This window comes from Callospermophilus lateralis, chromosome 12 (assembly GCF_048772815.1).
Source record: "Callospermophilus lateralis isolate mCalLat2 chromosome 12, mCalLat2.hap1, whole genome shotgun sequence".
In the NCBI taxonomy this organism is placed as follows: domain Eukaryota; kingdom Metazoa; phylum Chordata; class Mammalia; order Rodentia; family Sciuridae; genus Callospermophilus; species Callospermophilus lateralis.
This window is the reverse complement of record NC_135316.1, coordinates 32,032,607-32,058,867: the sequence shown is the minus strand read 5'-3', so window position 1 is coordinate 32,058,867 and position 26,261 is coordinate 32,032,607. Positions and strand designations below refer to the sequence as shown.

The 26,261-nt window shown below is 38.4% G+C and overlaps 1 protein-coding gene across 2 annotated transcripts in view; it reads left to right on the top strand.

The window, feature by feature from the left end:
• Positions 1–2,935: 2,935 nt before the first annotated feature.
• The window catches only part of Parp4 (poly(ADP-ribose) polymerase family member 4), a 93,731-nt gene continuing 70,405 nt past the window's right edge, over positions 2,936–26,261 (top strand). For both annotated transcript variants that reach the window (XM_076872145.2, XM_076872144.2), the window contains exons 1-10: positions 2,936–3,088; positions 9,715–9,847; positions 12,494–12,695; positions 15,079–15,142; positions 16,701–16,773; positions 18,448–18,561; positions 20,682–20,837; positions 22,195–22,332; positions 23,944–24,117; positions 25,188–25,348. In XM_076872145.2, the coding sequence (XP_076728260.2) occupies positions 9,716–9,847; positions 12,494–12,695; positions 15,079–15,142; positions 16,701–16,773; positions 18,448–18,561; positions 20,682–20,837; positions 22,195–22,332; positions 23,944–24,117; positions 25,188–25,348 (1,214 nt within the window). In that variant the 5' untranslated portion in view covers positions 2,936–3,088; position 9,715. The remainder of the gene's footprint in view (positions 3,089–9,714; positions 9,848–12,493; positions 12,696–15,078; positions 15,143–16,700; positions 16,774–18,447; positions 18,562–20,681; positions 20,838–22,194; positions 22,333–23,943; positions 24,118–25,187; positions 25,349–26,261) is intronic.

Here is a 26,261-nt window from a genome sequence, read left to right as displayed (position 1 = left end):
GTTTTCTGTATTTGCATATGTTTATTAAATTGTATGAAGAAAAAAAGGAGTTACAAATCACAAATATGGTATGGTTGACTTTTATATTTATTTAATTATCTTTTCCAGTGTTCTTTATTTCCTCATTTGGCTGAGAAGAAGAACTTAAGTCACCCTAAAGGAGGGAGCTTCTATGTATTATTATAGCAGTTGGGTCTTCCAGGAAACTCAGGCAGTGCAAAGGCTCCCCTTTAAACCCCAATTCTTGCTATGCAGTCAGAAGGATTTCAGAAATGTTGCTCAGAATAATAGGCATGAGTTTATTAGAAATGATAGGAAAGAGAAAAGGGGAACACTCTCAAAGAAGGAAGTGGGTCCTCTCAGACAAGAGAAGGACAACACACCTCTGCCTCCAGTTTTATTGGGGGTCTCAAGGAAGTTTCCAGGGAGTCCCACCCAGGTCCACCTCTTGACTTTTGACTGACAGCAGGATAATCTCAGACTTTCAAGTTCCCATTGTCATGATAACTCTAGGTCATTTGGCCCATACTGACCACTTCTAACTGGAACCTGTTCTTACAGATTTTATGTAGTGAGGATTATGCTTGTCTCCCCGAAGTTCCATGATCTGGTCTTGAGAAACTAATGTGACTCCTTTTTTGAGAAACCAGCCTGTACCTCAGAGCAAAGCCTGTCCAAGGAAGGGGGAGTGACCCTTGTCCTTGGAAAAACCTACAGAGCACTCCTAGGCACATACCCACCCTGCTAAGTTGTTTGTCTGTAAATAACAGGAGAGATCTGAGGCGACAGGTGTCCCTGACCCAGTTAGGCTAGGTGAGAACCCATAGCAACCCCCTAGCAACCACCAATCAGCATGACACAGGGAAATACCTGGAATGCAAGGGTATTTTCCCTGCCTCAGGATGACCCCCAAGTAGTTTATGGTGGTTGATAACATGTTGGGAAACCATGTAGTTTAGCACGTACAACCCTCGTGGCCTAAACCAATCAACTCAAAGGAATCCCCCTCTTGTACTAACCAATCACCCCTGCCCAACTTGTTCCCGCCATTGAATGTGCTAATCAATGTTAAGACTTGTTATTTGACTTTCCCGCGGTATGTGTGATGTTGTGACGCAGAGAGTAACCCCCCAAAAACCTATAAAATCTCACTGAACAAAGGACCGGGACTCACTCCCTGAGACCGCTGCATCAGAACGGTTGTGAGTCCAGGCTCCAGCTTGCAATAAAGACTCTTGTCTGATTGCATCAGATTCAGCTCCTGGAGGTCTATTGGGATCCCATGAATCTGGCATAATAGTCTGTAAGGGTCACAGAAGCCCCCTCCTTCAGGGTGACTTAAGTTCTTCTTAATCAGCATTTCTCCTGCAGATAACAGGTAGTTTGTTGAGGAATGTAACATGTATTGTCAACTTAAGCCAGAGAGGGCTTCAGGTAAATTGCTTTTTAAAAGTGAAAGCATGTGCTGGGGCTGAGGCAGGAGAATTAGAAGTTCAAGGTGAGCCTCAGCAATTTAGCAACTTAGAGAGACCCTCTCTCAAAATAAAAAGTAAAATGGGCTGGGGATGTAGCTCAGTGGTGATGCACCCTGGGTTCAATTCCCAGTACCAAAACAAACTAAAATAAATAAACAAATAGGCCAGGGTTTTGGCTCAGTGGTAAAGTGCTTGCCTTGCATGTATGAAGCAGTGGGTTGGATCCTCAGCACCACATAAAAATAAACAAATAAAATAAAAGTATTGTGTCCATCTACAACTAAAAATATATTTAAAAATAAATAAATAAAAAAGGCAAAAGCATGTGAGGGTCAGCACAATGGGCCCATTTTATAGAATTATTCCCTAAACCTAATGTTCCTATCACATCTGTCCCTTATCAGTATCCTTTGGTTTCAAGGAAAAGGACTACCTTTATTATTTCCTATAGGGCACATCTACTAGCAATGAACTCCTTCAGCTTTTGTTTACCTAGGCATATCTTAATTTCTCATTTTTAGGGGATAGTTTGGTTTTTGCTAGTTTTTTTCCCCCCCTTTTTTTAATATCCAGGGAAGGTCAGTCTTTCTCTCTCTCTCTCTTTCTTTCTTTTTGTACTGGGGATTGAACCAAGGAGCACACTACCACTGAGCTACATCCCCAGCACTATTTTATTTTGAGACAAGAATTTCACTAACTCACTAAATTGTCCAAGCTGGCCTTTAATTTGCAGTCCTCCTGCCTCAGCCTCCCAGGTAGCTGGGATTATAGATGAGCACCACCATACCCAGCTAAACTTATTCTTACACAACTCTATAAGGTAAGTCATACATGATGAAATTGGAACTCCAGGTAAAGTATTGTCCACAACTCCTGGATAATATTCAGTGAAGTCAGAGTTCAACTCCAATCCTTTCCACCCTATTCTCTATTCTATCTCTCCTATTCTCATTTTATTCCACATCTTGGGAATCTGATTCTTTCACATTACTTCCTACTCAGTGAATCTCAGAGTTATCTCCAGCATCCAACACCTACCTCTCTTGAGTGTCTCCAATTACTTTCAAGCACTACTTTACAAGCCTTCCTTCTCCTGTTTCCCTGATCCCAAACTTTCTTGAAACTAGCGTCCCTCGGCACCGCCCTCGCCCCGACCCCATCCGCCACCCCACCCCACCTTGTTTCTCAGTTATATGACAGCACCATTCGTTCACCCTCTCCCAAACTTTAACTTTGGATATATCCTAATTGGCAAAGTCCCGCCTGAAAAATGAAATTGAAACAAAGTGCTGAACGCCTCGAAATGGAAACAGGGACCCTCTTTCCACGCGCGGGACTGATCCTCGGGGTTGTCTGGTAATCGCTAGGGGCGCTCTGTCGGCCGGGTGCCGGGCGGAAGTACTGGTGGTGCTCTCACTCGCCCCGCCCAGCCTGGCCGCGCCCAAAGTCAGCGCCCGGAACCCCAGGGTGCCGGGAATCCGGAAGCACCCTAAGTGGAGCTCCGGGGAAGCCAGAATTAGGCACCACAGCGAACGGGAAGCCCCTGAGAGGAGGACCCGAGACCCAAGCGCCCAGAATCCCGGACACCCGGAACTGGGCGGATCTTCTGACAGGTGTGTGGGCGCCGCCGGTAACCAGCTGAGAGTCCCCACGGGGATCCCCGAAGTCCTAGTCCAGAGGTATCCCGTGCGCTTTCGCTGACCGGGTTGCACAACTGCCTTTTGCAGTTGCGAAGGGTTTGACTGTGTCAGGTCCGGGACCTGCGCTGTGCTGCCCAAGGCCTCAGGGAAGTCGCAGAGTTGTCCAGCGGCCCTGCCCCGCGAGGCAGGTGACAGGACACAGCGGACCGAAGCCCTCACCGGGAGCCAGCACCCGGACCTGGGTCTTCGGACTCCTCCAGTGCTGGGGTGGGGGAAAATCACAGTAGGTCACAGTGTTTCTTGATTCCGCTATGCCAAACGCCCCTTCTGGATTTCGAAGGAAACCTGTGCAAAAGCATGGTGATTTGGTGAATAGTCAAGAAATATAATCTGATCTTGTAATCGGGGTGCTGGGATAAAAACAGTGTGCGTGTTAAGGTCCAACGTTGAAAACCTGCAATCAATAAAATTATTCCCTTGGGGAACGATAAATGATTCATCCAAAGGATAAAGTGAGTAAATCTCAGCTTCCTTTTCGATTCTGGACTGCTACATTACATTGCATATGTAGCATAGTATTAGGTATGATCAGGGAGAAAGTCACTTTGAATATGTGCGTGTTGCAGATTCTTTTGTGAGTATTGCAGATTCTTTTGTTACATTTGACTCCATCTTTTATTCAATAAACGTTTATCAGGTCCTGTGTGCTTAGAGCTGCTTACTCCATAAAGATTATGTGTGGAACTAAATAGTGCCTTTGCTTTTTAAAGGTTTAAGGGTTTAATAGTCTCCTTAGGGAAGTGCATTATTGGTGTCATTTGAGTCCGACTGTGCAAATAGTGGCAGGCTTTTCTATAATTCTGGGCTTTAATTGTTGTGTGAGTTTTTTGATAAGTAAGCATTTATGCCTGCTGCAAATCAAAAGTGATATGCATTCTAGGCACATTAAAGATAAATATAGTATTGGCCCTCCTGGAGAAATTGACATTAAAAGTGGAGAACAGGGAATGATTGTGGTGTGTTGTGTGATTAAAGCTGGGAGGGGTCGCTACTAGGAGGCCCAAAATAGGCAACTCAGAGAAGGGTTACCAGAAGACTTTCTAGATTGGGAGAACCCTGATGCCTTCTCAGAGAAGGAAATGCTAGGGGTAAAGACTAAATCTGTGTGACTGTAAGTCCTTTGCTCCCTGCTGGGCCAAAGGTTTATGGATAGCCAGCAATTTGTGAAAGAGAGTGCTGAGACTGAGCTGAGTGGAGCACAGACTTGGAAGGACCTGTGCACATTTGCCTGTGAGGATAATCAGCAACTTGTCCGACAAGTATCTGTCAAATCTCATATGCACATAAGCAGCACTGGTGAGAACATGAATGATTGTGTTTAGAGAAAGCTTTGAAGTAAGGAAGAGGCTGGTGGCACAAGTCTTAGGAAATTGTTAAACCAGAAGAGGCCAGATAGAAGTCAAACCCTTCCTTGAGCTTTCACTAAACTAGAAGGTTGGTTTCTCTGTTCCTGTTCAGCCTCAGGTGCTAAGCACAGGGCAGATACTTGCCAGAAATGTTAGAATTTAGATTCGCAAAAATGTGAATGTACTTAATGCCACTAAACTATACACCTAAAAATGTCTAAGACAGGGCTGGGGTGGTGGCTTATTGGTAGAGAGCTTGCCAAGTATGTGTGAGACATTTGAGTTAGATTCTCAGCACACCATATAAATAAATAAAATAAAGATCCATTGACAACTAAAAACAATTTTAAAAATGAATAAGACATAAATTTATGTTAGGTATATTATACCACAGTTTTTTAAAAGATTGAAAAAATGTTTATATTTTTGAATTCAGTAATTCCATTTCTGGCCATCTATTCTAAGGAAACATGACAAAGGTAGCCCAAGATGTATGTATGAACATTTCCCTTAAAGTATATTCATAATAGTGAACAACTTTATTTTATTTATTTTATAGTACTAGGGATTTAAAGCGTGGGTGCTCTACCACTGAGCTATATCTCCAGCCCTTTTTATTTTTAAATTTTGAGACAGGATCTCACTAAATTGTCCAGGCTGCCCTCAAACTCACAATCCTCCTACCTTAGCCTCCCAGATCTCTGAGATTACAGGAATGCGCCACCATACCTGGCCAATATCGAACAATTTTAAATAACCAAGTATCAGATGACTTGGAAAAGAATGAAATAAACACAGATCTTATGTAGTCACTACAAATACATTCAAATAATATTTAGTGACATGAAAATTTCTCATTAGAAGTTAAATAAGTGGGCTGGGGATGTAACTCAGTGGGTAGAGTGCTTGCTTAGCAAGTGTGAGGCCCTGGGTTTGATTCCTAGTACCACACACACACATACACACACACACAAAAAAAATTAAATAAGAGAAACTGGATATAAAATTTAAGTTGTGCACCATCACTACAATGATGTTTAGAACATTTTCTTCACTTTGGGGGCTTTTAAATTTTTTCTTTATATTAACTTTTAATATATATAAAATAATTTGAAACTCTTTTATTCAATAGTTCTACTTATTCTAAGAAGATCATTTTTAAACATAAAAATGTTCATCACAACTCTGTGTAGTTTTTGTTTTTGTTTTTTACCCCAGGTACTGGGGATTGAACCCAGGGGTAATGCCACTAAACTATACACCTCTGAGCTGCATTACCAGAACGTTTTATTTTTATTTTTTATTTTTTTTAATATTTATTTTTCAGTTGTAGTTGGACATAATACCTTTATATATTTTTTTGTGGTGCTGAGGATCGAACGCAGGGCCTTGCATGTGCTAGGCGAGTACTCTACCACTGAGCCACAGCGCCAGTCCCAGAACTTTTAATTTTTTATTTTGAGACAGTCTCGAAAAATTGCCAAGACTGAACTGGAATTGTGATCCTTTTGCCTTAGGCTCCAGAGTAACGGGGGAATACAGGATCATGCCACTGGGCCCAGCACCTCATAGCTTCTTATGATAACAAAAAGTGGAAAAGAAATAGTTTATTTATGGTACATATCTAAGATGTGTGAGAACTGGGTTCAATTCTCAGCACTCCATATATATAAATAAAATAAAGGTCCATTGACAACTAAATAAGTTTTTTTTTTAAAAATTGTTTTCTAAGAATGTTTAATAACAAAATACTCAAGATGTTGACTGATAGTAGGATTAGCATTTTGTATTTGCTATAGTTTTAATTTTCATAATATTATAGTCCTTAGACATGGGGATGCAGCTGATGGAAGAAGTTTGTGGGGAAGGGAATAAAGGCTAGTATCAAGCAGCTTCAGAGGACAGCACAGTAACTTGCCAAGAGGGGACAGGGAGGCCTAACTTGGGTATCGACCTGATGCATCTGGGATGTGAGTGAACCATAGAGGTGTGTCCAGGAAGCAGTAACATTGCATCCTCAATCTGGAGCCTCTGGGATTGAATGTCACTGCCCATCACCTATAGGGCAAAGGGACTAGGTAGGGTAGAGACTGGTCTGAGGATGCTGGATGTGCAGATATGCAGGTACAGGCAGAGATAAGGAAAAATCAACATCTCTGAAGTAACTAGACTTCACTCTGTGCTTAGCTCTAAGGGTCTTCAGAGCTGTGTCCTCAGGTACCCCAGGATGACTGGTGATAGCAGCTGTGGGGAGCAGAGCATCCAGACCATCCATATCGAGCCTGCCCAGTCTCTGTAGCAGCATTCAGTCAGGAATTGCCTTTACAAAGGGTGGCTTACTTTTTTTGTTTATCAGTACGGGGAATTGAACCTAGGGCCTCACATAGCAAGTATTCTACACTGAGTTACATCCTCAGCTCTAGGGGCAGCTCAGCATCTCACCATTTATTTGTTTATTATTAAATACACATTTCAATTAAAAATGTGGTGTGTGTGTGTGTGTGTTTTGCTGGGAATGTAGCCCAGAGTCTGATGTACTCCATCACTGAGCTACACCCTCAGCCCTGCTTATTTTTCTTAGAAGTAATTCTTTTTTATATTGTGAGTGAAAGGACACTTGCAGAGTCCACGCAAAGTCCAAAGACCACATCACACACCAGAATCCTACACAAGAGATTTATTGTCGGTAACAGGAGGCACACCAACAAGGCTGTCCCTCTGAGGAGAGCAGCAGCCTGTCGGCACTCACAAAGCGGCTTTATAGCCCACAAGAGGAATTTCATAAGCTGCTTAGGAGTTTTAGCTGGGGTGGGGTTGATAGCAGGCATGTGTTCTTATGGGAAGTGAATCAGCTTTACTTCAGAATTGAAACTTTGTAACCTCTAGATAAAATGGCTCCTGACCTAAAATGGTGAATCTGATGCCAACAGTGAGCAAGTATGGCACGGTGAAAGAATTAAAATAACCTCAAATGCATACTAATATTTATTTATGTATATGTACACATATATTCCATTTACTTAAATAGAATAAACAACTGTATATTTTTTATTAGCAATTGTTCAATTTTTCTGCAGAATGGCTTAATAGAAACCCACATAACTGGGCTGGGGATATAGCTCAGTTGGTAGAGTGCTTGCCTTGCATGCAGAAGGCCCTGGGTTCTCTACCCTACCTAGTCCCTTTGCCCTATAGGTGATAGGCAGTGTCATTCAATCCCAGAGGCTCCAGATTGAGGATGTAATGTTACTGCTTCCTGGACACACCTTAGTACCACCAAAAAAAAAAAAAAAAAGAAAGAAACCCATATAACTAATAAAAGTTTCTTTGAATTCATAGAGCAATTATCTGTAAAAACCCATGGTTTTACTATTACATAATGTTAATTTTTTTAACATTTATTTTTTTAGTTGTAGGAAGACACAATACCTTTATTTTATTTTTATTTGGTGCTGAGGATCTAACCCAGTGCCTCACGCATGTTAGGTGAGTCCTTCTCCTCTAAGCCACAACTCCAACCCCCAAATGTTAATTTTTTAATTGAGAAATAAAGGATTCTGGACTGGGGATGTAGCTCAGTATTCGAGTGTGTTTTAGTCAGTTTGTTTCATTGCAGTGACCAAAAAATCTGACAAGAACAATTTAGAGGGCTAGGATTCTGTGCTCAAAGGTATAGCTATTGCTTGCCTCGCATATGTAAGGCACTGAGTTTGATCCTCAGCACCAAATAAAAAAAATAAAAAAAAACAGTTTGAGAAGAGGAAAAAGTTCCAGAGGTCTCAGTCAATAGATGGCCAACTCCATTTCTCTATGACCAAGGAGAGGCAGAACGTCATGAAAGAAAGGTGTGGAAGTGGAAAGCAGTTCAGGACCTGACAATCAGGAAGAAAAGAGAACTAAATTTGGCTCATCAAGGACAAAGGCATGCCCCCAGGGACCTACCTCCTCCAGCCACAACCTACCTGCCTAGAGTTACCACACAGTTAATTCATTCAAGTGGATTATTGCACTGGTTAGGTTAAGGCTTTCATAAACCAATCATGTTACCTATAAACTTTCTGGCATTGTCTCACACATGAGCCTTTGGAGGATACCTTATATCTAAACCATAACAAAATGTTTTATGCACAATGCCCCAGGTGTAATCCTCAGTACTGCAAAAAGAAAAAAGGTAAGGGGAGGAGGGAAAGAGTGGGAGAGAGGGGGGTTACTGTGTTCTGAGCCACATTCCTGATGTGCAACTGAAATCTCATTTTTTAAATTGAGATGCATATTATGAATCTGTACAAATATTATTTGTACATAATGTTAGCCATAAAAGCTAGAAATAATTCTTTTTCTTTTTCTTTTCTTTTTTTTTTTTTTTGGTACTGGGATTAAATCTAAGGATACTATTACCACTGAGCTATGTTCCCATATGTTATTTTACTTTTTTTTTTTTTTTTGAAATGCTGAGGTTTGAACCTGGGGCCTTGCACATGCTAGGCAAGCACTCTACCACATCTCCAGCCCAATTTTTATACTTTTGCGACAGGGTCTCTCTAAGTTGCTAAGGGTCTTATTAAGTTACTGAGACTGGCCCCAAACTTCTGAATCCCCCAGTCTCAACTTCCCATTATAGGCATGCACCATCATGCCTGGCACAAAGCTAAAAATGATTCTAAAACCAACACATAAGATAGTTACGTTCGCCAGTTTTCTGTCATTATGGCAAATATCTGAGATAAATCAACTTGAAGGAAAGGTTTGTGGTTTCAGAGGCTTCAGTTCATAGTTGCTTGGCCTGGGGTGGCACAATACATTATGACTAGAGCATGTGACAAAGAAGGCCTATTCATTTTATGGCAAAGGGAGGGCGTGTCCCAATATCTCCTTCAAAAGCAAAGGCACTTCTCTAATAACCTTTCTTCCATTGGTCCAATCTTCTAAAGATTCCACCATTTCCCAAGAGCAACACCAGGCTGGTGACCAAGTCTTTAAAGGATTATGTCCTGCATGATTCTTTGGGGGACCATTAAGATCCAAACCATAATAACAATGTTCAGTTTTTGTATTTATAACTTGATTGCAGTGTCTTTTAAAAAATGTCTAGTTTTCTCTCAGTTTACACGTAGAATGATTCCAAATGCATTTTCAGTTATAATCACTAAAAAGAAATTCCTTAAAATATGTCTTGAAACTTTTTTCTTTCAGGATGACTGTGGGAATCTTTGTAAATTGTACCTTCTGTTTGAAAGTCAAATATTTACCTCATCAGCAGAAGAAAAAGCTACAAACTGACATTAAGGAAAATGGTGGAAAATTTTCCTTGTTGTTAAATCCTCAGGTATTTCCAAATTACTGTATGATTAACATGATACCTTCAGGGAACATGGGTCATGGTTACGAAGAGTAAGCAAAGAAGATTGGCAGCAGGAGAACATACAGAGAAGGCAGAAGAAATTGTAGTATCACGCACTGGGAGTTGGGCCAGGAGGATCAAATGAGGCCAGATAGTCCAGCCTTTTCTTCTCCATGCTCTGGGAGCTACAAAACAATCCCACATGCCCTGTAAATCTGATATTATTGGAGCACAACCCAAGACATAAATAGAAAGAATTTCATACTAGCCAGATCTATTCTTGAAGGAAAAAGTCATAGTACACAGCATTTGCAAAACACACACCACAGTCACTTATCAGTAAGAAGTAGGGCAACACAAGGGTGACACCTGTAAGAGTGGTTCCTGATGGCAGAAAGAAAACGTGCATTATAAACTGATCCTTTTGGTGTTGTTTGTTTTAGGGCTGAAGGAAACTATTTCTGTCTCTGCCTCTCTCTCTCTCTCTCTCTCAGAGGGTATTGGGAATTGAACCAGGAATGCTTTATCATTGAGCTACATCCCCAGACCTTTTTATTTTGAGACAGGGTATCACTAAGTTGCTTATGCTGGCCTAGAATTTGTCATCCCCTTGCCTCAACCTCCCGATTTGCTGGGGTTATAGGCAGGCACCACCATGCCCAACTAACTTCTGTTTTTGAAATGAAATTTAGGCCGAAAATTTAGTTTCAGAATTTTATATCTTGAAAATTTTTTAAATAACTAAGGTTAACCTCTTTTTTAACCACCTCAAAAGTAAGAAGTAAAATCAAAGTCTAGGGCTGGTGTTATAGCTCAATGGTATAGCACTTGCCTAGCATATGGGAGGCACTGGGGTCGATCCTCAGCACCTCACAAAAATAAATAAATAAAATAAAGCTATTGTGTCCATCCACAATTAATATATATACACACACACATATATATATATATGTATATATATTTTTATCCATATATGTATATTTATACACACATATGTATATATATGTGTGTGTATATTATATATATAATTTTTTATGTATAAAACACACACCACAGTCACTTATCAGTAAGAAGTAGGAGGGCAACGCTATATATATAAAATTTTAAAAATCAGTCTGAAGGGGTTAGGTCTCAGACCTGACTGCCCCTGTCATTTGCTCCCTTATTAATGAGTGGATAGAGCTGACCCAACCTGTCTTTCCCTGGATACATCCCTGGTATTGGCCACATTGAACCTCTATCTGTTCTGGGAAGCAAGCTCAACTCCAACAGAATACCACAGATGGAATGTCCCCATTTACCTCCAGTTTACACAGAATTGTGTCTGTTTCCCTCATTTACCTGCCTCACCATTTCTGTGGGTAACTTAATAATACATACCTAATTTGTCTTCTGGGTATGGAACTGCCAAAATGGTTTATACTTTTTAGAAACTCAAATACTATGCATGAAGCATTTAATAATTCTTTTTGCCAACCTATATAAATTTGAAATGTGCATGCCAATTTATAATAAAGGAAGAGACAACCCTTTGTATAATGATGAGGAATGAACTCTAAAATAAATTTGTCACATGGAAAAGCAAGCACAACAGACCAGATAGCATACTGTTATCTGTGCACTTACATGTGTGTTGTCTATACATAGAATTGCTCTAGAAAGATAGATGAGAGACAAGTTATAATAGGTATCTCTGAGGAAAGAAAGTTATATATTATTAGTATTTTTTAGATATGCTGCAACGTGCACATACTATTGAAAATTAAATAAAATTATCAATTAACAAAATAAATAAATGACAAATATCTTTTGAATCTCCCTTTCCATTCCTAAGGAAATAATTAAACAAATGCACAAAGAGGTATACATGAGGTTGTTCATCTCAGCATTATATACAATAATGAAAATTTGAAAGCAACCTCTAGTGCTGGTTAATCAATTATGGCACATTTATATCCATACTCTTTAATAACTTTTGGTTTTTGGAGTGGGGAATGTAGCTTGGTTGTAGAGTGCTTGCCTAGGTCCTGTGTTTGATCCTCAAAATCACACACACATACACACACACACACACACACACACGCACGCAAGCCTGCTGTTTTAAAAAAATTTTTTTAGTTGTAGATGGACACAGTATCTTTTTAAAAAATATATATTTATTTTTTAGTTATAGGTGGACATGGTGTCTTTATTTTACTCTACGTGGTGCTGAGGATTGAACCCAGTGCCTCACGCATGCTAGCTCTGAGTCACAATCCCAGCCCCACAATATCTTTTTTTTTTTTTTAAAGAGAGAGAGAGAATTTTTTAATATTTATTTTTTAGTTTTCGGTGGACACCACATCTTTATTTTATTTTAATGTGGTGCTGAGGATCGAATCCAGGGCCTCACGTGTGTGAGGCAAGCACTTCTACCACTGAGCTACAACCCAGCCCTAAAAACCTGCTGATTTTTCAAACATTTTTATGTAACTATAAATTATATTATTTGCAAAATTTTTCAAGTTCTGAGGAAAAATATTACAGACGTCATTAAAACAAGATTTTTGTAAGGGCAAAATTGCAGAGACAAAAATGTATATAAATTTTGTTTTTACTAATACATAATGGATTGACTCTTTTTTTCTTTAGTGCACACATATAATCTTAGATAATGCTGATGTTCTTAGTCAGTATCAACTGAATGCCATTCGAAAGAACCATGTCCATATTATAAGCCCAGATTTTATATGGGACTCAATCAAAGAAAGGAGACTCTTGGATGTGAAAAATTATGATCCTAGTAAGTCATGTGACATCAAACCACCTCCTGAGGAAAAGGCAAGCAGTTCTGGTAAGTATTTCATAGTATATTTAATTAATTATTAATATATTAATAAATTATATTTAATATTTTTTAGATGCTATTGTAGATATTTGGTTTCTCAGAAATAGACAAAGGGGCTGGGGATTTAGCTCAATTAGTAGAGTGCTTTTCTTGAACACACAAGGCCATGGGTTCAATCCCCAGGACCACACACACACACACAAAAAAAAAAAAAACAAAAAAAAACCAGCAAAGAGATAGAGAATTATCCAGAGAAACTATAAGAACAATTAGGCTTCTTATTACCTCAGAAAACAAGTAGTGGAGGATGAAAGACTAATTTAGCAAGATAAATAGATTTCTCAGTATCCAGTCTAGTTTGTTCAGATTCAAAATGACTGCATACTTACTGATAATCTCAGAAAACTTGCAGTGTAATTTTAACTGAGAAGGGGAAAAGCCTTTTTGTTAAAAAGTTATCACCACACCTTAATGACTGGAAATTTTATGACGAGCATAATGCTAAAGAACTTTCTTACAAAAGATGATCTCCCCAAAGGAAACATATCTCATTTGTAAAACTAGATTTTATTTTGTAGTCTGGCCAAGAAGAAAGCTTTTGTGTATAGAGAAATGTACATCTCATGAGTTACATCAAAAAATCAAGCAGTTCTGCTAAGAATGGTAGCCAGTGCCTGTAATTGCAGCTCCTCAGTGTGCTAAAGCAGGAGGATCACTTAAACCCAGAGACAAGCCTGGAAAGCATAGCAAGATTCTGTCTCAAAAATAAATCAGCCAGGTGAGGTGGCACAAGCCTGTAATCCTAGCATCTCGAGGCTGAGGCAAGGAGAATTGAAAGTTGAAGGTCAGCCAGGGCAATTTAACAAACCCTGTCTCAAAATCAAGAATAAAAAAGGGTGGTATAGCTCAGTGGTAGTGCATTCCTGGGTTCAATTTCCAGTATTGCAAACAAAATAAATAAAACAAATAAACAAAACCTCAAATCAATCAGTTCTGACAAATGTTAATTTACAATAAACACACGTGCCAGGCATACTCCTGTCACCCCAGTGGCTCACAAATTCAAAGCCAGTCTCAGCAATTTAGCAGGCCCTAAGCAACTTAGCAAGAACCTGTCTCAAAACAAAAAATAACAAAGGGCTGGGGATGTAGCTCAGTGGGTAAGCATCCCTGGATTCAATCCCCACTACCTAAAAAACAAAAAAAAGAAAACAGATATATATTAGATATCACAGTAAATGTTTTGGGCATTGAGGGTGTAGCTCAGTGGTAGAGTGTGTGCCTAACTTACATAAGACTGTGGGTTTAATCGCAGCAAAAAAACAAAACAAAATAATTTTGGCAGGGAAAAACCTCTTTAGACAAGCATTTTGTCCAGAAATGCTGCTACGCTGACCAGTCTTTCTACTGTCTCAGAAAATGATAGCTAAAACAGAAATAGGGTAGGAAACTCCTTTTACAGTAAAAACATATCGTTCAATATACATAATTATCTGTTCAGATTCAGAGTTACTATAAATACACTAATGGATGATCTTTTTCATTCTTTTTCTTTTTTGAGACAGGGTCTTGCTGTGTGATCCTGGCTAACTTTGAACTCAGGGCTCAAGTGATCCTCACCCTCAGCCTCCTGAGTGGTTGAGACTACAGGAATGCATCACCATTCCTGACTGGGACTGGGAGTAGAGCTCAGTGGTAGACACTTACTTAGCATTCCTGAGGCCCTGGGTTCAATTCCTGGCAATGGGAAAAAAAATGTTATTCCTATTTATCATAGTTCTAAAGATAATGTTATGATTCCTCTATAAGAAAAATAAGAAGCAAAAATTCACATGAAGACCTTGAATTTCCCTATTCTAAACTAATACATTCCCAATCCCTTCATTTATGCCATTATGACACTGGAAATCATTTTGATCTTGAAGTATATTAGAAATATATTTTTGGGGGCTCTCAGCAGTAGAGTGCTCATCTAGCACATGAGAGGTGCTGGGTTAATCCTCAGCACCACATAAAAATAAATAAATAAAATAAAAGTATTGTGTCTAACTACAACTAAAAAATATTTAAAAAAAAAAGAAATATATTTCTTAACTATGCTTTCCGGGATCCTCAGAAAAGTGCTATGTGAAAATTGCATGACTATCCGTAAGTTTCAATAATATAAATCATATTAGACCTCATATACCCACTATGTTTTCAGTATTTTACATGTTTCCCTTTTCCCACTTGTATAGTTATAACTATATATATTTAAGGACAACTAAAAAATAGAATTTCATAGCAAATATGCCCCATATTTAAGAATCTTAACAGTTTCAGCAGTTAGGTTAATAGTTGATTACAATAAACCTTTGAGTAGTAAACAAGTGTTTTGTTTTAATTCTAGACGTGAAAACAGATGATCTATCCCTGGACAATTCCTTGGAGGAGAAAAATGTGGAAGACACTGAGTAAACCAAATATTTTGTAAACTTCAGGCATAGTATTGAAATACTACTTGTAGCCTTCTGTATTATTTTATATTCCTTATCTAACTCCTTAATAAGTTCATATTTGACTTTTCAACTTATATAGTGATAATTATTTTTATCTTCTCAGTATTATATAATATTGGATATAAGTATTAAGTTTACTGATTTTTTAAAAAAGTCCTCAACTGGTAGTTAGATTAGCACAGCCTATTCAATATGTTACCTTTCTGAATAGCCTTTAGAATAAAAAATGGAAATAACAATGACCTTATTTAAGTGGAATATGTGGCTTCTTAAAGCATACTCAAAATAGCAGTGTTAATTAGCCATCACCTTTGGTCAGATTGTATGTATTAATAATAGTGTTAAAAGAGAACAAAATTTAAAATTAAAAGTATAGATGATAAGAATTTATTTTCTCATCCTTTATTTTAAAGAGGAGTTGACAGTGGTCCTGAGAGGAAAGATTCCATTGCTGAGGGTTAGAATGCCAACCAAATACAGTGGCCTATCTCCAGACTAGTCTTTTCTTCTCTGCTTCTGGAGCATACCCCTGCCTTCCAGTGCAGGTGCATGCATTCCTCAACATCAGAGCTCAAGAATCACGCAGATGAAACCTGTAATCCCAACAATTCAGGAGACTGGGGCAAGATTTAGTTGCCAGCCTAGGCAATTTAGTAAGAAATTGTCCAAAATAGACCTTAAAAAGGTCTAGGGGTGTAGCTCAGTGGTAGAGCACCCTCAGGTTCAATTCTGAGCATCAGGGGGAAAATTGTGCAGAGAAAGATGGAAATGCTAATTACGCCAATTTGATTATTACACATTGTATACAAGTCTTGAATTATCACATAGTATCCCTAAAAATGCACCATTCCCTTTCTTCTTCTCCCCCTCCTCCTCATTGTCCTCCTCTTCCTCCTCCTCCTCTTTTTTTTTTTTTTTTTTTTAACTGAAGATTGCACTCAGGTCACTTTACCACAACTTCAGTCCCTTTTGTTTTTTTAATTTTGAGACAGTTTCACTAAGTTGCTTTAGGGCCTTTCTAAGTTGCTGAGGCTGGCTTTGAACTTATGACCCTCCTGCCTAAGTCTCTTGAGTACAGTTCCCTTTCATTGATCCATTGGTCTTCTATTTATTTATTGCTTTTTAAATTGGTGCATTACAAGTACACATAAAAGTAGAATTCATTATGATGTATTCATATATTCATGTGATATAAATTGGTCAATTTCATTCTGCAGTCATTCCTCTTACCCATTTCTCCTCACTTCTTCTCTGTCCCCTTCCTCTACCCCACTTTTCTCCTTTTCAGTTTCATGATATTATCCTCCCACCTTTTTCTTCCCTTTTTTCTTTTTAGCTTCCTATGATATTTTAACAATTTCTAGAATACCAAATTCTAGAATACCAATTTCTAGAATACCAAAGAGTGCATTAGAGATTTGCATTTCATATAGAATTAGGACATTTATTTTAAATTTTTGTTTAACCTAAAAATCCATTTTAATGTTAAAATTCTAATTTTTACAAATTTCAGGTTTTATGAAGAAAATGGTGAAATTCCTTATTTTCAAGATTTTGAAGTTGCAAAATATAACACATTAGAAAAAGTAAGAGTCTGATTTCTGTTTAGAAAAAAGAAATTGCTTATCTTCTGAGTGACTTTGCTATTCAGTTATTTTCTTATTGCTTTGAAAATTTTTTCACACCTCTGGGTACCATATATTCCCAAATATGTGAGTTGTTTTTTTTTACCCGTCCAAAAAAAAAGAAAGAATGTTTAAAAATTTTAGTGTTCCATCTCACTCCAGTAAGATTGGCAGCCATTATGAAGTCAAACAACAACAAGTGCTGGCGAGGATGTGGGGAAAAGGGTACACTTGTACATTGCTGGTGGGACTGCAAATTGGTGCGGCCAATTTGGAAAGCAGTATGGAGATTTCTTGGAAAGCTGGGAATGGAGCCACCATTTGACCCAGCTATTCCCCTTCTCGGTCTATTCCCTAAAGACCTAAAAAGAGCATACTACAGGGACACTGCTACATCCATGTTCATAGCAGCACAATTCACAATAGCAAGACTGTGGAACCAACCTAGATGCCCTTCAATAGACGAATGGATTAAAAAAAATGTGGCATTTATACACAATGGAGTATTACTCTGCATTAAAAAATGACAAAATCATAGAATTCACAGGGAAATCGATGGCATTAGAGCAGATTATGCTAAGTGAAGCTAGCCAATCCCTAAAAAACAAATGCCAAATGTCTTCTTTGATATAAGGAGAGTAACTAAGAACAGAGTAGGGACGAAGAGCATGAGAAGATTAACATTAAACAGGGATGAGAGGTGGGAGGGAAAGGGAGAGAGAAGGGAAATTGCATGGAAATGGAAGGAGACCCTCAGGGTTATACAAAATTACATACAAGAGGAAGTGAGGGGAAAGGGGAAAAATAATACAAGGGGGGAGAAATGAATTACAGTAGACGGGGTAGAGAGAGAAGAGGGGGGGGAGGGGGGATAGTAGAGGATAGGAAAAGCAGCAGAATACAACAGACCCTAGTATGGCAATATGTAAATCAGTGGATGTGTAACCGATGTGATTCTGCAATCTGTATTTGGGGTAAAAATGGGAGTTCATAACCCACTTGAATCAAAATGTGAAATATGATATACCAAGAACTATGTAATGTTTTGAACAACCAACAATAAAAATTATTAAAAAAAATTTTAGTGTTTTATTATAAAAGTAATGCATGCTCATACTACAGATTTTAAGAATATAAAATATTAATAATGGCCTTAAAAACAAAAGTCCTCCTTTAAGTCATTAATACTTTCAAAGGCTAGATTGATACCAGGTATTTATGCCATATTGAATTGCTGTTCCTTTTATATTTAAAAGAAAAAAAATTGACAAAATCACACAAATGAAAATCAATACTTGCCTTCAAATTAATACATCTGGGTTTTTTTTTTTAGATATCTTAGTAAAATATAAATTGAAAGTAACATTCCCCCCTGTGGTAAGGAAAATGTGAAGAGTGGTGTAGTATAAACATATGTAGAAAAAAATAGAAGAGGAAATAATATTAATAGTGATTTTATCTCTATAGTTAGATTTCAGATGATTTTTATTTTTTCTTGATTCTTTTCTGTACTTTTCTAAATTACATCTCTAAATGAGCATGTATTGTATCATAATTTTAATCAACATTTTCATATGTGGTATGTGGCTGCTTGTTTCTCTAGGGCAGTTTCTGAAAGTGTGCCCTGTTTTCCAGGTAGGAGTGGATGGAGGCCAAGAAACAGTTGTGGTGGAGCTGCAGTGCACCCTGGAGCCTGGAGATTGTCCTTTTCTGGTATCTGCACATTTCCTCCTGGCTGATGGTGTGCAGGTAAAATTCTTTATGTTGATTCCTGTTACTAACTAGTTTCCTTGAAACTCATTAAGAAACCAGCCAACTGCTAAACTTTTTCTGCTTAAAAAGAGCTTCTCTTCAGAAGAGGATTTTCCAGCTTGCCTGTATTGATAAAAGCATTTAGATAAACATTTCCCAAAATTCTGTTAAATTCTATCACTATAAAAAAATACCTGAGAAAATTAACTTATGAAAAGGTTGGGATGTAGCTCAGTGATAGAGTGCTTGCCTAGTATCATAAAGCCCTGAGTTCAATCCCAAACACTGTGCGCTCGCTCTCTCTCTCTCTCTCTCTCTCTCTCTCTCTTTCTCTTTCACACACACACACACACACACACACACACACACACACACACACGCAGTTATTTTGGCTCATGGTTCTGGAGATTCCAGTCCATAATATATGGACCCTGTTGCTTTGGGCCTGTGGTGAGGCAGCACATCTTGGCAGGAGAGTGTGGCAGAGCACAAATGTTCGCCTTATGACCAAGAAGCAATAAAGGAAAGGAAGAGACCAGGGTTCTACAATCTCTTTTCAAGAACTCCTCCCTCATTTACCTAAGGACCTCCTAATAGGCTCCTACCTATTAACCTCCCACTACTCTGAGGACCAAACCTTTACACATGGGCTTTTGAAGGACATTCAAGATCCAAACTGTAGCATCTACCTTTTAAAATGGAGTGATTTGAACACACACTTCTTTTCTGCAAGTTTCAGAGGTGTCCTGCAGCCACCTATCTGGGAAGATAGCTTACCAGTATCATGAGTAGTGTGACTTCCCTCTGGGCTTGCACACCCCCAGTCAGACTTGCCCAACGCCTATGATGACACCAGGACTTCCATTTGAGGCAAACTCTTCTGTGTTCTCTGGGGTTAATGTTAGGATAACTCGTCACAACGGGGTGACGTATCGGGGGTGGTATCGGGGATTGAACTCAGGGACACTTGGCCACTGAGCCACATCTCCAGCCATATTATGTATTTTATTTTGAGACAGGGTTTCACTGAGTTATTTAGCCCCTTGCTTTTTCTGAGGCTATCTTTGAACTCTCGATTCTCCTACCTCAGCCTCCTGAGCCACTGGGATTAGTGTGTGTCACTGTGCCCGGCAAGGGGCAGGGGTTTCTAAGAAAAGCAGAAAAATGCCATGTCTATAGGCAGTTAAGAATGAGGGCAGAATCTGTGCCATTCCAAAGGATCCCTTATTCTGAGCCTTTAACATTTGTTTATACAACCTAATAGCTTCTCTGATTTTTTCCTTGCTGCAAATTATCATTTCATTTTCACTATATTTCTGTCACTAACAAGATTCCTTCATGAGGTATTTTTTTCTTTTCCTTCTCCCAATTTATATTTCTCATTTTTAAAAAGCTGGAAAGTCACACTTGAAGGTTCATTGGAATAGTAAGTATGTAAAACAAAAGTCTATAGACTTTGAATGAGTGCTTAATTAAAAGAATCCAATGAGTCTCCTCTCTCTGTTGTGCCTGCTCAGGCTTTTTTCTCCTTTACCTCCAGGTTTTAGGCTGTTTGGTGAAAAACAAAAGATAAGATTTAAGTAATTCTTTCAGAAAAAGAGTTTTTAAATTCCTTAATGGCAGGGACATAAATTAAAAAAAAAAAAAGATGGTGTGTTAATGGAATATTATTCAGCATTGAAAGAGAATAAAATCTTGGCATTTTCAGGTAAATAGATGGAGTTGGAGACTATAATGCTAAGTGAAGTAAGCCAAAACCAAAAAAACAAATGCCAAATGTTTTCTCTGATATAAGGATGTTGATTCATGAGGGGGTTGGGGGTTGGGATTAGACAGATACTAGATAGGACAAAGGAGTGGGAGGAGAAGGGAGGGGGTATGGGGGTAGGAAAGATGGTGGAATGAGATGGACATCATTACCCTAAGTACATGTATGAAGACATGAATGGTGTGACTCTACTTTGTGTACAACCAGAGATATGAAACATTGTGCTCTATATGTGTAATATGAATTGTAATGTGTTCTGTCATATACAACAAGTTAGAATTTAAAAAACTAATAAAAAGATGGGTGTGTTAATAAGTTACTGTACCTTTGCTATCTACTTAATTCACAGACTAGAAGACACTATAAAGACACTATAAAGAAAACCTCTGCAGATGCAAGTGAATATTATGAAAATTACATCGAAGAGCTAAAGAATCAAGGATTTCTGCTCAGAGAACATTTTACACCTGAAGCAACTCAATTAGCATCTGAAAAACTGCAAGCAGTAAGACTGAATGATACTTTTTTTAATGTTATTGATTGGATCATGTATGCAGAAAATGAGGGGATTACACCCAGGATTTTGTGCATGCTAGCCAAGCACTTTATCACTGAGCTATATCCTCAGCCTGATTTAATATTTTTAATATGAAATGTTTTCTTTATTGTGAATAAACTGGCAGGAGCAAAGATGAAGGATGAAGATTTAAGAAAAGGAATGGTTAGTTCACAGAAAGGCACAAAATCTGATGGGCGGGACTGGGGATGTGGCTCAAGCGGAAATGCGCTCGCCTGGCATGCGCAGGGTGCTGGGGTCAATCCTCAGTACCACATAAAAATAAAATAAAGATGTTATGTCCACCGAAAACTGAAAAATAAATATTAAAAAATCTCTCTCTTAAAAATAAGCTGATGGGGAAATGAGTTCCAGGACAAGCCATGAGATTGATTGCTTGCTTCATAATTATTTCAACAATGAACCCTCATGACTTTTAAAAGATTTATTTCTAGTCTAAACTATGAGTCAAGGACCCTTAAACCTGACTACATATGGGATATTTGTTTGTTTGCTTGTTTTGTGATACTGGTAATTGAATCTAGAGGTGCTCTACTGCTGAGCTACATCCTCAGTCCCCCAATTTCTCTTTTCTTTTTTGAGACAAGGTCTTGCTAAGTTGCTGGCCTCAAACTTGTGGTCCTCTTGATTCAGCCTCCCAAGTTACTTAGTATTGCATGCCACTGACAGACCCAAAGCTTATAGTATAAAGGGAAAGATACAAGGAAAAATAAAATGGGAAGAAAGAGATGGGGATGAGGACAGACTCACAGAAGAACATATGGAGGAGATGGAGAGAGGGGACTTGGAGTGTAAGCATTACCCGGTGTCTTTGTCTGTTATCACAAAAAAACCTGAGATTAGGTACTTTATAGATAAAGAGGTGTATTTGGCTTACAATTCTGGTGGCCAGAAGGTTCAAACAGCGTGACATCAGCATCCTGGCAAGGGACCCCTTGGTTACATCACAGCTTGGTAGAAAAGTAGAAAGGGAAACAAGACTCCTTCCCCTGAGAAAATTAAAAATCTCTACTTGCCCTTGAATACAATCACCTCCCACCAGGCCCCACCTCCTAAAATTTCCACCACCTCAACACTGTAACTGGGGACTAGGTTTTTAGCACATCAGCTTTCAGGGAAACATGCTCAAACCATAACGTCTGGCTGAGTATGCTGAATTATTTCTTCTAACACCTTTGTCAGCTTTGTTAGTTTTTTGCCTTTTGTCTTGTTTTGGGGTCCAGGAATTGAACTCTGGTGTTCTCAATTCCTGAGCCCCATTCCCTTTGTTATTTTGTTGTTGCAGTTGCTTTTGGAGGAGGTTATTAGTTCAAGCACCCTGAGCCAGGAGGTGAGTGATTTGGTGGAGATGATTTGGGCAGAAGCTCTGGGCCATCTGGAACACACACTTCTCACGCCAGTGAACAGGATTAGCCTCAATGATGTAAGTAAAGTATGTTTTTGAAACAGAACATGATGAACTGGCTTTCTGGTTTCTTAGTTTAAATGATCACCCTCAAATTTTGTGCTGATGGCATGCGCGGGGCGCTGGGTTCGATCCTCAGCACCACATAAAAATAAAATAAAGATGTTGTGTCCGTCGAGAACTAAAAAATAAATATTGAAAAATTCTCTCTCTCTCTCTCTTTGAATAAAGTCTGTCTTTAAAAACAAATTTGTGTGCTGATTAGATTGTTCTGGAATTCATTCCTGACTGTTCTTTCTTCATATTCTGAGGAAAGGGAACACTAAGCTTCCCAGGAAACTAGACATCCCTGTCTGTACAGTTTCAGGCTATTGGTGCTGGCTAATTTGATCCTTTGGGTCAAGAGATTAATAACAGGCTGAGGCACATGGAAAGTCTTGGCCTCCAGTTAGATGCCTCAAACCCCACCTTTTGACTGTCTTAGGAAAAGCAGGCATGCTCCCAAAACAAACAGAAAATGTGAATATCTTCTTGATTATATGTAATTGAAATTCAAAGAGCAATGAAATAAGATATCCCCAATGGTGCAACTTCTGTAACTGTGTTCTTATATGAAAATAATACAGATATTCCCATGTGGAATTAAACAAATTTATTTTAGAGAGAAAAGAGTTTCCTGGGATAAAGTTGATAATGCCCTTGTATAATTAGGAATGTGATCTGGTGGGTTTTGTTCCTGGTTTGATGCTGACATCTTTCAACATTTCTCATATGAAAAGCAAGTCTCCCACAGTTGTATTAGTATTCCTATCTATATGTACATATGTGTATACATGTGCATATAGATATAGAAATACAAGACTCTGGTTGTTTCTTCTAGTTAGGCTGAGTCAAGTTTTGGAAAAGTCCCCATAACATTTTTGTCACAACTGAGTTACAGATTGAGATTAGCGTTTGTTTTATGGTGACAGAGTTAGCTTTCCATCACCTCAGTGAAATATCTGAGATAATTGACTTATAAAGGGAAAATGTTTCTTTTGGCTATTTCAGTCCATGATTGATTGTCCCTTCATTTTGGATTTATGGTGAGGTAGCACATCATGTCAGAAATTTCTATCAAAACAAAACCACTTACCTCATATCCAGGATGCAAAAACAAAACAAAACAAAACAAAAAAAAAACGAGGAAGATGCTGGGGTCATACAGTCCCTTTCAAAGGCATTTCCCTAATAACTTAAACACTTCCCACTAAGCCCCCATCTCTTTAAGGTTCCACCATGTCTCAATAACACCTCCTAGGAACAAAGCTTTAACACCTGGGGCCTGTCCAGTAGAAAACTGATAGTTGTAATGTGTTCAAGTATTATTTTAGATATTTTTTATGTTCCCTCATTTCTATGATTATCAAGATTTAATTTTAATAAGTAGGGCTGGGGATGTGGCTCAAGTGGTAGCATGCTCGCCTGGCATGCGTGCGGCCCAGGTTCGATCCTCAGCACCACATACAAACAAAGATGTTGTGTCCGCCGAGAACTAAAAAATAAATATTAAAAATTCTCTCTCTCTCTCCCTCTCTCACTCTCTCTTTAAAAAAAATTTAATAAGTATATATTACTTTCTATTTATAGGTGAGCAAGGCAGAGGGTATCCTCCTTCTAGTAAAGACAGCACTGAAAAATGGAGAAACAGCAGAACAATTGCAAAAGATGATGACTGAGTTCTACAGATTAATACCTCACAAACATCCAGTCACTGAAGAAGTTAACCTGAGACTACTAACTAAGAAAGAGGATCTCTGTCAGGTAACCTCTGAAATAAACTATTTAAAATATGTTGGGGAAAAAAATAAAAGAAAATATGCTAGGGGAACTTCTTTAAAAATATGATGATTAAGCCGGATGTGGTGGCTCACGCCTGTAATCCCAGTGGCTGGGAAGCCGGAGGCAGGAGGATCATGAGTTCAAAGCCATCCTCAGCAATTTAGGGAGGCACTAAGCAACTCAGTGGTAGAAATTTGTCAGCTCCATTATGATCTTCTGGGACTACTATTAAGTGGTCCATCATTAAATGAAACATCATTATGTACATGACTACACAGCACCTGCATTTGGAACACAAAATGAATTTTTAAAGCAGCATTGGACTTGAAGTCTAATGATCTGAGATTCCCTTTAATGACTGTCACCTTCTCGCTGTGGGATCTTTTTCTTTTCTGGTGGTACTGAGGATTGAACCTTGTGGCACTCTACCTCTGAGCGACACCCCCATCCCTTTTATTTTTATTTTGAAAGAGGGCCTTGCTAAATTGCCCAGGATGGTCTTAAACTCATGATCCTCCTACCTAAGCATCCTGAACTGGGATTGCAGGCATGCACCACCACACCCAGCTTCCCTTTGAGATCTCTAATAACTGATCTAACTTCTCAGAGCCTCACTTTCCTCATCTATACAATGAAGACAACTACTTCAGTGCTGTAATGAGGATTAAATTAATAATGTATCTACAAACAACTTATTAACAATGATGTTATATTAATGTATATTTATATTTTATTATCAGTAAGGCAATTTTATTAATTTTCATTTTGTTTTATTTATTTTTGAGATGGGGTCTTGCTGTGTTGCTCAGGCTTACCTTGAACTCCTTCTGGGCTCAAGTGATCTTCTTTCCTCAGCATTCCTAGCTGGGAGTATAGATGTGCACCACCATAACTGACTTTTATTAACTGTAATACACTACTAACAGCGAATATTAATGAAAAGCTTTGGGGAGAAAATTGATTTTCCCCAATCTTTTTGACAAAGTGTTGATGTAATATATTAACTTTGATATCTGGTGATTCTTATATCTGTGTGCCATTTCTACCTATAGCTAATAAGAGACATGGTTAATGTCTGTGAAACTCATTTGTCCAAACCTAACCCACCTTGTCTTGCCAAATACCGAGCTCTGAGATGCAAGATTGAATATATTGAACCAAATACTGAAGAATTTTCCTGGGTTAGAAAAGAGATATTACAGAATAATCACAGGTAAGCATGAAGGACTATCTTTGGATTTTTGTGTATGTGTGTGTGGTCCTGGGAATCCAATCCAGAGCCTTGCTCATGGCAGGCAAGTGCTGCATCACTGAGCTACACACCCAGTCTGTATTTTGCTATTTGGGGATCTTTTTATGATGTAATACTCTTTGAGAGTCTGTTAATGAGCTGATCAGGATAACTACCTTGAGAATTTAATCCTCAGTAACAAGATAGCTATGGTGTGATGATAGATTACTTTCTTCTGTATTTATGTATTTGGTTTTTACATAAATATTTATTTAATTCACCAAAAAACTTCTGGTTTATTTCTTTTTTCTTCTTTTTTTCTTTCTTCTCTTTTTAAATATGAGTACAGATTCACAGGAAGTTGTGAAAATAATATAGAGACTTCTGAGTCCCTCACCCAGTTTTCCCTATTGGTTGCATCTTATATAATTATAGTACAATGTCAAAACCAGGAAATTAATATTAGTACAATATGTATAAATAAATACTCATAATTTTTAAAAAATTATTTATTCTAATTTGTTATACATGATGGCAGAATGCAATTCATTTCATATTACACATATAGAGCACAACTTTTCAAGTCACTGATTGTACACAAAGTGTTTTCACACCATTCATGTCTTCATACATGTACTTAGGTTAATGATGTCTAACTCATTCCACCATCATTCCTACCCACTTGGTCCCTCCTTTTCCCTCCCTCCCCTTTGCCCTATCTAAAGTTCCTCCCATTCCTCCCATGTTTTCCCCCATTGTCATTATGATTCAGCATCCTCATATCACAGAAAACATTTGGCGTTTGGTTTTTTGGGATTGGCTTACTTCACTTATCATTATATTCTCCAGCTCTATCCATTTACCTGAAAATGCTATGATTTTATTCTCTTTTAAT